At 36.0% G+C, this 10,407-nt stretch overlaps 2 protein-coding genes across 3 annotated transcripts; one reads left to right on the top strand and one right to left on the bottom strand.

Moving 5' to 3' along the window:
- The first annotated feature begins 1,622 nt into the window (after window positions 1-1,622).
- On the top strand, window positions 1,623-6,935 carry LOC133798198 (pentatricopeptide repeat-containing protein At2g15630, mitochondrial). 2 transcript variants are annotated; one of them, XM_062236425.1, is made up of 3 exons: window positions 1,623-3,689; window positions 4,454-4,529; window positions 6,528-6,935. In XM_062236425.1, exons 1-3 carry the CDS (start codon window positions 1,766-1,768, stop codon window positions 6,610-6,612), a joined length of 2,085 nt encoding a protein of 694 aa, XP_062092409.1. In that variant the 5' UTR covers window positions 1,623-1,765; the 3' UTR covers window positions 6,613-6,935. The 2 variants fall into 2 exon arrangements, with proteins under 2 accessions (XP_062092409.1, XP_062092401.1); XM_062236417.1 differs by having other exon boundaries at window positions 6,572-6,904.
- A 2,414-nt stretch (window positions 6,936-9,349) lies between these two features.
- LOC133798188 (uncharacterized) lies at window positions 9,350-10,203 on the bottom strand. Its single transcript, XM_062236406.1, has 2 exons — window positions 10,000-10,203; window positions 9,350-9,862 (listed from the first exon to the last, which is right to left on the bottom strand). The coding sequence occupies exons 1-2, from the start codon at window positions 10,157-10,159 to the stop codon at window positions 9,474-9,476; spliced, it is 549 nt and encodes a 182-aa protein (XP_062092390.1). The 5' UTR covers window positions 10,160-10,203; the 3' UTR covers window positions 9,350-9,473.
- Window positions 10,204-10,407: the final 204 nt, after the last annotated feature.

The following is a 10,407-nucleotide window of genomic DNA, read 5'->3' as shown; positions in this document are numbered from 1 at the left end:
GCAGTGGGTTGCATTTGGACTAGCCATGGGTTGCTTTAGGTTGCATGTGGTTGTATTCGTAATTCATATGTATAACTCACATTAGGAGTTGCAGTGGGTTGCACTTGGACTAGCCATGAGTTGCTTTAGGTTGCATGTGGTTGCATTCGTAATTCATATGTATAACTCACATTAGCAGTTGCAGTGGGTTGCACTTGGACTAGCCATGGGTTGCTTTAGGTTGCATGTGGTTGCATTTGTAATTCATATGTATAACTCACATTAGCAGTTGCAGTGGATTGCACTTGGACTAGCCATTTACATGGAAATGCTTCATGGCCTAAGAATTGGTATTTTTATAATAAAGCTAAACTAATTTCAAAATGGCATTTCCATCCAAAAATAACTCCAGTTAAAAAAAAAAAAGAATTCTTTATCGGCTATGGGTACAAAACATACCCTACCACGGTAGAAATTTTATATATATATATATATAAAAAAGGACATATTAGTGGTAGGGGTGTTCATAAAACTGCATACACTGCACAAACTGACTACACCGCACCACAATTTGCGGTTTAGAATTGGCCCACCAAGATATCCGTATCTCGGTGGTTTTTTACCGCAATAAAGTATTTTTTTTGTGGTGTATATAATTCTAATTTATCATTTACTTTGTTTATAACGTTTATATAAGTATATGACATATTGGTTATTGGAGCATGGCTGAGATGAATGAATGTATGTGTTTTCATTCTTGTAGTGAAGTCCAAAGAGTCACAATCATCATGTTATAGTTGGCTACAAAGAAAATGACTTTTATCTTTATTTACATAAGGGCAACATGCTTTTGTTCTAGTATAAAAACTATATGAACATATATAAAATAAATTAAGCTGATAACTTGAGATCATAATTAGAATCAATAAATATAACACGTGACTACATATGATATTCTAGCTAGATTCTAGTACAAATAGGATTATTTTAGCTTGTTATAAATCAAAAAATAAAATGTGACAAAGGAGGTTTGTTTCTTTCATTCTTTGGATGACTTGACAATTTAAAGGTTTATTTAGTCAAATGATAGTTGGATGGAGTAGGAAGTATTTGGATGACATATATAAATTTAGGGTAGATATAGACTCTTCCGTCTTGTCAATATAATGATGCATTGAATGAAATGCACAGAAGTAAGTATATATATGTCATTTATAAGTACCATTGTTCAGTTTTACACGAATACGTAGTACAAAAGACACACATGACACACGAGAGAAAAGAAAAGAAAACAAACACATAAAGACCATATCCTTAATACTTACATATTTATAAACAAATTAATTTATTGGCCTTTGAACCAAACATGTTGGGAGAAAGGGAAAAAAGTGGGCGTCCTAGGAGAGAGGGAAGAAAGTGAGATAGAGGTTTCACCGTATAAATTGTATTAATAAAATTAAAAAAAAAACAGATTAACGTAAAATTGAAAAAATACACATATAAAATTGAAACAAAATAAAAACTTACGTAAAAATGAAAAGAAAATGGAACTTACCGTATTTGGGTAATTTCCCTATAATAAACTGCTTAAAATAAATCAACAAAATAGAAAATGATTTCCATATTTTTGTTTTCCGCAGGGCAAAAGTCAATAAGCACGGACGGAAAATTGTTATTTGTTCCCTTATTATAGTTTACAAAAACAAATAGGCTACATCGGTTATTTTCTCTACCCCTGCTCGGCGCTGTGGAGTAGTTTACACAAATCCCTTTTACTCTGTTCACAATGAAACCCCACAGAGTGCTCAACTCTCGAATACTCAAACACTACACACTCAAACCCATCATCTTCACGGACCAATCTGACAATTATGCACTTTTCTCTTCAGTTCCTCACTCAAATACCACTCTTCTAACCCAATCCGTGGCTCCAAGCAACCCTTCAATTCCTCAGACACTAACCCACCATTCTCTCCTGAACTTAATCCACTCTTCTCAGTGGCATTTAATCAAACACCTTTCACCAAAACTCTCTCCCTCTTTAACCTCTGATACCCTCTTCAGTCTCCATCAAACCCCAGAACTTGTTATTCAGTTCGTTAATCATGTTGAGCTTAATACCCTCGATGTCAAAAATCTTTGCCTTGCCATCGCGATTCTTGCCCGAATTCCTTCCCCGAAATTCGCTTTACATATTATAAAGCAAGTTGTTAATGGCGGCATTGCAACAACCAAGGAGATTTTCGACGAGGTGGGACATGCGCGAGAGCAGTTGAGTATAGAAAGTACCAATGTTTTTGATTTGTTGATAAGGGCTTGTTGTGAAATGAAGAGGGCTAAAGAGGCTTTTGAATGCTTTTACTTTATGAAGGAAAGGGGTGTTATTCCTAAGACTGAGACTTGTAATAGTATCTTAAGTTTGTTATTGAAATTGAATATGCTAGAGATGGCATGGGTTATATATGCGGAGATGTTTAGGTTGAAGATCAAGTCAAGTGTTTATACGTTTAACATAATGATTAATGTGTTATGTAAAGAAGGAAAGTTGAAGAAAGCAAAGGAGCTCATTGGGTTTATGGAGAATTTGGGGATTAATCCCAATGTTGTTACATACAATACTTTAATTCATGGGTATTGTTCAAGAAGGAGAGTTGAAGGAGGTCGTTTGATCTTGAATGCAATGAAAGGTAAAGGTATTATGCCGGATTCGTATACTTATGGTTCACTGATCAGTGGCTTGTGCAAGGAAAGAAGACTGGAAGAAGCATCTGGGCTTTTTGATAAAATGATGGAAATTGGGTTGGTACCTACTGCTGTGACTTATAACACCTTGATTGATGGTTACTGCAATAAAGGTGATTTGGAGAAGGCTTTCAGTTATAGGGATGAAATGGTGAATAAGGGTATAAAACCAACTGTGTCTACTTACAATTTGTTGATTCATGCTTTGTTTATAGATGGTAAGATTACAGAAGCTGATGACCTGATTAAAGAAGTGAGGGAAAAAGGGCTAGTTCCTGATGCCATTACATATAATATCTTAATTAACGGAAGTTGCAAATGTGGGAATGCGAATAAGGCTTTTAGTCTTCTAGATGAGATGTTGAGTAAGGGGATTGAGCCTACAAGGGTGACATACACATCACTTATTTATGTTTTGAGCAAACGGAAAAGAATGAAGGAGGCAGATGACTTGTTTAAAAAGATGCTGAGTAATGGTGTTTTGCCTGATCTTGTGCTGTTCAATGCCTTGATTGATGGTCACTGTGCTAATGGCAAAATGGACCGTGCTTTCACGCTTTTGAAGGAGATGGATAAAATGCAGATTCCTCCTGATGAAGTGACGTACAATACTCTCATGCAAGGGCGTTGCAGACAGGGAAAAGTTGAAGAAGCTCGTGAACTTGTGAATGAGATGAAGGGAAGAGGGATTAAGCCTGATTTCATTAGTTATAATACCCTTATTAGTGGTTATAGTAAGAGAGGTGATATGAAAGATGCTTTTAAAGTACGGGATGAAATGTTGAGTAAAGGTTTCAATCCTACTCTTCTCACATATAATGCCCTTATACAAGGCCTTTGCAAAAACCAGGAAGGTGTTCTAGCTGAAGAACTCCTTAAGGAAATGACAAACAAGGGGATCAAACCTGATGACAACACCTATTACTCCCTAATCGAGGCCATAGGGAAGGATGGCAACTTCGTAGATGGTAGTGCATCACGATGACTTGTATCCCCTCATTTTCTGTTCTTAATATAGAGAAAGGACTTCTTTGGAAGCTATCTTCTAGCTGTACTCAATGTTTCATGTTTTAAAGATGACCCTTTGGCACACAGCTAAGAAACCTGCATACTAGTACTGCAGCAGTAGAATTGGCAAGATTCAGAGTTGGTTGATGAGGAACAAGCTCTGAGATCTTCTATAACGCTTCCCATGGCTGTTACTGTCTAGTCTATTCTTTTGATTATTGTGTTTTACAAAACGGTTGCTTGTTGGACTGTAAAGTTTCTAAAAATAGAGTAATATCATAGAGAGAAAGTTATTGCTCTAGAAATTTACCAGGTTGCTAAATTCAAATAAGAAATCACTGCTACGTGATGCATTTCATGTTATAAACTTACCATACCATGCGGTTTGCAGTTTTTATGGTCTTTTCTTTCCTTGTTAATAAATTGTTAATCCATAAGAAAGAGGAAGCAACGTTGTCATGTAAGGGTCGAGTCAGCTTGCTTAGGAAGCAACATTGGAAATCCGTTCTGGGCCTTCAGTAGATTAAGATAAATTTACAACAGTTCAAAGCTGTAAATGACCTGAGTTTTAAACGTATTTTAGTTTCTAGTTTCTACTTGGCTAACTCCCGTGTGAATGTCCGAAGAAAAGTTTATTTAGTTAGTTTTCGATTTATTGCATAGTAAACTAAGCTTGACACCTGGCTATTAACTTATCATTATTAATTTTCCTTTTATTTTTCAGGCTGTAAGTTCACTTTTTCTTGTGGAGTTGGCTCAAACACCACAAGCGCACTTCGTACATCTGCTTTTGTAGCTAGGTAATATGCCTAGAATCTTACAACTTTATTATGATTACGTAATTATTTAGTTGAATAGTAGGTCTGTTGAGTTAACTCTTTTTTTAACAAATGGGAACATCTTATATTCCACGCTTATAAACTGGAGACACTTCATTCTCCACTACATGCACATGCATAGAATAGGATATTCCTGTGGCCCTCGGAGGATGGAAGAGCCAAGCCTTTGATTCCTAAAACATTAAGGTTGGCCTATTTGATATTATTGAAAAGAAAGCCAAGCATGGTATATGTGAGAAGTATAGGATGGATTTTCGCTTTTACCTTTTGAAAACAATTGAATCGCCTACATAACTTCATCATTAGTTTAGATCTAAACACAAAAATAAAGAATATAATAATTCAACGCAAATAATGTGTTTTTCTGGAAATTGCCAACAAATTTTTCACTAAGAAAGATGATACTCTCGGTTTCGCACTTCCAATGCCAACTCAGTAATTGCCCTTGTCTTGTATTCTCTCGGCCAATTTTTAAAATCTAAAAGAAATTAGTCCCAATAGCATTAGGAATACTAATCCTAAATTTACAAATTCTATCAACTTCTTGATACTACCCAATTATCCTAGTCTCATTCATATAAACTTTTCTGTCATTTCAACTAGCAATATCCTAATTGATTAAGAATCTTTAAATTAACAGCTACATACCCAACAAAAACATAATCAATTCTGTTATGATCCCTTCAGCTCTGTTTGGAGTCCTAATTTGAATCAGCCTTTTATTTTATTTTATTTTTTAACCCAGAGATCTTCCAAACTCGCTTAGGAGCGTATTCAAGTTAGAGACTATGGCTCTCCGCCAAATCTTATAATATTTGGAGACCAGAAAACTATAGCAATTGCTTCATTAGTGCTTAGGAGACACTTATCTCGGACTTTTGTAGGAACAAACCACATTCCAATCCATTTGAGGTGCCGGGTTAATTTGAATTAATATTCATGATTCTAAAGTTCACCCATTACTCTTCTCGTGACAGAAAAACTCATTTGATATTGTCTAGTCTTTTCAAACTTTCATGACGTCTTTTTCTGCAATTCTGTTCGTGGAAACACATGCATTATGCACCAATGCTTTTGGTATTTTACCATATTGTATATCTATCAGTTACTTTTACTATTATTCTCTGCCCCCAACATATCTGCATTGGTTTTTTCAAAAGAAAAAAAAAAGATATGTGCATTGGCTTTTTATTATATTGTCCACGTTCAGATGTCGTTTTCTACTATTTTGTTTGTGGGAACACATGCATTATGCACCATGAATATATTACGATATTCTACTTCCTCTGTTCTCTGGAAGTAAGATATAGCTATATTTCTGCATTGGGTCTTTAGTATTTAAGCTCCATCTGGAGAGAGTGAGATAGACAAGAGCCAACCCTGATCTCTTAGACAAGCTTGCAATGGGCACATTGATAGGGCACGTAGTGCCTGGTTTGGCACTCACCCTTCTCGGCCTATGGCACAGCATCAATACTATCAGAACCTACTTTCTCAAAGGACCTCCCAACTTTACTGTAAGGTTTTGGTACCCATTGAATAGTCCTTCAAAATTCAAGCACCTGGAGCTTATTTTCATCCTATCTTTCTCTGTGTTTGCGATTATTATGCAAATTCTTGACTTTCCTTTTCTTCACTTCGCCTTTAAACTCAACAACTTCGAGCATGCAACTATGTTCCTCCACCTAGCTATATTTTCAGGGTTTACCCTTTGTGCTGAGTTAATGCAGTCATTGCACATCTTATCAGGTGTTGCTGGTGTTCTTGTAGCCTCAGTTTTTGGCCAAGAACTTTTCCTGCTTTATTTTCACTCTGCTAACCATGTTGGGATTGAAGGGCACTACCATTGGCTTTTGCAAGTCATAGTGTTCATTTCTCTCATGGCAGCACTCGCAGCAACTTGTTTTCCAACTAGTCTCCCTGCAACTATCGTTCTGTCTAATTCTGTTGTATTCCAAGGTTGCTGGTTTATGAACATGGGGTTGATGCTATGGCTTCCACAGTTTGTTCCTGCTGGTTGTGTTGTGCATTTGGTCGAAGGTAGCGGGGATGACATGCTTGGAGCCGTTGTTTGTGCCTCCGGGGAGGCGGATTTGAGAGCAAGAGCGCTGGCTAACTTGCAATTTAGTTGGATACTTGCTGGAATTCTGATATTTACAGGATGCATATCTCTAAAAATGGCTGCAAAATATAGACCAAGAGACTTCCCTGTGGAGTATGAGCAGCTTCAGAGTAAGGGGCCGGATATTCATATTCCCATGAATAGCCTCGGTCAAGCTGACCTATGTATGGTTTCAGTATCTTCAAGGACACTTGAATCATAAGGATTCAAGTGCATGTATGGCAGTTATATTAGGATCTATAATTTGTAATATGAAGAAAGGCAACCAACTTCTATAAGCTTATCGACTTGAAAAGACAACTGTAATGCACTACTGTGTGGTACTACTACAATAAAAAGTTTAATGTATTGGTTATGTAGTTAAATTTTCACAAGGTAAGATAAATGCTTTAGTAGGTTTTGTACCAACATTTACTTATAAAAGATCGTCTTATACTTGAGTTAGGTAATAGTGTTTCAGTCTCTTAGCCCTTATCACTTGGATGTGAGGTTGAATACTTGGGATTAAAAGGAAAATGAAATGTCCGAGACTTTCTCTGGTCACGTACCTATAAAATTTTGAGCAATAATATTAGGCACTAGTGTTGTCCAAACATTAAGAGGTAACTATGACAGTAGTGAAATATTAGGCACACATCTGTTTTTACTCAATTTCCACATGCGCCTAGATGTGGGTCATCGGTGCATGTTGACGACACCATTCACGCATAGCAGCTTTTTTAGCTAGCTGATAAGAATCGAGCTATCTTCAATCAATATCTATCTTTTCCTGAGTGTTGCATGCAAACAGGGCAATTTCAGACTTGTTATTCAGTCCATGCAATGCAGGGCTAGTGGTACCTAATATATAAAATGAGAGACACTATTGTTTTATTTGCTATTCAACAACTTAAAGAGCTCGGAAGGCAGTAGCGATGGAATCCTTGAAGTAGCTAAGCCAGAGCAGACTGCAACTTCCACAGTTGACTAATAGCTGCATGCCGACACAGATGGGGAATCCTTGGGGTTGTGTCAAGGATCTGAGAGAGGCAATGTAGGGTAGAACGTAGAATTTCATGTATGCCAGCCTGTAACAGGTTCTGGAGGCCTGATTTGACCACTTGGCGGTGCTTGCCTATGTGGATGTCCAGCTCATCTTCGAGTATTTGTAGCTTGTGGTGAGTTGCTCACTTATAATAATTAATAAGAGTGCCCATTTACGTCGATCACTGCGGTTTAGCAGCCCCCTTAGTGGAGCATTTTCTTATCATAGTCTTACCATATTAGTTAGAGATTTTATATGGATGGATCGGCTTATAATCAAGGAAAGGAAATTAGGTAAGTGAATTGCCATGCTCAACTTATATTATTGAAATTTGTCATGTTATACAAAAGTCAACAAATACCAACCTTCATCACTATTCATTGAGCAACACCATTATTATATATTCCATGATAATTTAGCTGAAATACCCAAACACTATTTTTCTTATCATATCTCACTTTATATTTGTTTGGTGTTAAAATGGAATTCCACTCTTGCTCCCATGTATTGTTATGTGAAAATTTCCTTCCAATTGCTTAAGTATTTGGTTCCTTTAATGCCCAACAAGATTATTACTAATTTATTTATTATATCTGCTCAGAAATGTGACAATACTGATACAGTATCACATATACGAGCATCTCATCACTAATACTAAATCATAAATCATCAAGTTTTACACGTTCACCTGACAGTGTTGTTGACTCACAATGTCATCAACAATAACAAGTGTATCATTGCCTATGATGCTAGATGGATTCATGAAAACTAGTTTTCTTCAATTTAGACCAGTTATATTTATATATACATATATTAAGATAAAATATACACATATATTAAAGTCGTATTAAAATCATAAACATAAAGTTTCCAAGATGAAGAGAAGGCTCAATCAATACAATACATTGACACTTCAATTAACTGAAAGTCAAGCATGCCTAAAAAGATGTTCATACTCTGGAAGAGATCATTATCTACCATGTTTCAATTTGAGCATATTTTGAGGTTGAAGTTCTATCCCTGTGAATGTTTTCAATGACATTTATGTAAAGATTTTGATCTTCAATGTATGGATATCATTTATTTCTTAGACTCTATATTGAGTTTCATGCATATAATATGTCTGTCATTTGGTGTGTAGGCAACATCGATGGAAGGAGGAATTTTGAAAATTGAAAAACGAACTCAAATAAGCTACATCTAAAAACAATTGGTTTTAAAATTATATTTGCTAATTTTATTTCTGCTATTTCTGCTAATTTTATTGCATAATCACTTCTAGAAAACGCTAAGAAAATAAATAAATTATACAGTGAAGAAACAGAGTGAACAAATTAATGAGTTGAGAACACGATTGCCTATGTTATCTATTGGAATCTAAAAGGATGAACAGAAAACAGGAAATAAAAATGTCATCTTCACTGAAAAAAATGCCATGATGGTCTAGATTTTAAAAGCCAGACTGCCAAATGATTGGATTCAGAAATTGAATCTGAAGAGGAAAATCTTGTCCGTTTTCATCCTCTCCTTCTACAAGTACCATGTAGACATCTAATGTTATAACTTTTTAAAGTAAACCAATGGCTTTCTTTAAGTGTATATATATTATATAAATACTACTTCAATTTACCCAAAAAAAAAAAAACAATAATTATTACAATATTTATTACCAGTAATGTCTACAAGAATTGTAGAATCATATTAGAGATTTCAAACAAGAACAACATTAACAAAATATAAGAAGTCTTTTAAGACAAACTCAGGACTCTGCTTCCTCTACAGAGGCTTCAATTCGGAGGAGAACGAAGCCAACAGCAACACCAACAAGAACAAGTCCATTCATGATCGCTGCAATCCTGAAGATCTCAGCAACGGCATTGCAAGTCGAAGAAAGGGCCCCGCCTCCGCCTCTGCTTTTTCCCTTGGAAGGAGCTCTAAACGACATCATAATTTTCTCAAACGACTGCTCGGCACACACCGGGAGACCAAGCGAAACGACGCCGTTGCTCGCTTTCAGCCCGGCAAAGGAGTTCATTCCTGTCAAGTAATTAACTTTCCTTGTCGTCCTCCTGGGGCTAGAAACTGACGACGCAGCTACAAATGTTGCTGGAGACAGTGTAGCTGAGGCAGTCGCCATGTTTGGTTTTCCTGAAAATTGATCAAGAACAGAAACTAGTCAGAATTTTTTGTTTGTTTTTTTTTTTTTTTGGGATATGAGCACAAAAACCCAGTTGGTGAAAAGATAAGAAGATGAGAAAGTTTTGGTGTTTGGAGTAATGGGTTACCTGTATGCAGTGGTGTTTGAACTTTGAATGATCTTTGTGTTCGAGGTGTTTTGTTTTGGTAAGTATAAAGATGATATGGTGTAGTGGATAAGGTGGGAGATGAAGATGGTTGGTTCAGAAGTAGATTAGATTGCCTCTTTTTTTCTTTTCTTTTTTTCATGGAATAGTACGACCACAAGGAATGCCAACGAGGCTAGGCCACTTATTTGAACCCATCTTGATGTTTAACTTGAGTAAAGGACTAATCTCAAAACAGTTTGATTAATATGGTCATTGAGATTTGAGTAGAAACATAATTTGTTCTTATTGCAGTTTGATGATTAAGTAATGGTCTTTGGAGCAAAATTGTTTTTTATTGTATAAGAAAATAGAAAATTATTCCTAATTTAAAATTGTTACCAAAGTGGA

The sequence above is a fragment of the Humulus lupulus genome, chromosome 1, assembly GCF_963169125.1.
Source record: "Humulus lupulus chromosome 1, drHumLupu1.1, whole genome shotgun sequence".
Taxonomy (NCBI): domain Eukaryota; kingdom Viridiplantae; phylum Streptophyta; class Magnoliopsida; order Rosales; family Cannabaceae; genus Humulus; species Humulus lupulus.
The sequence above is the reverse complement of the archived record's forward strand: the minus strand, read 5'-3'. Positions and strand labels throughout refer to the sequence as shown.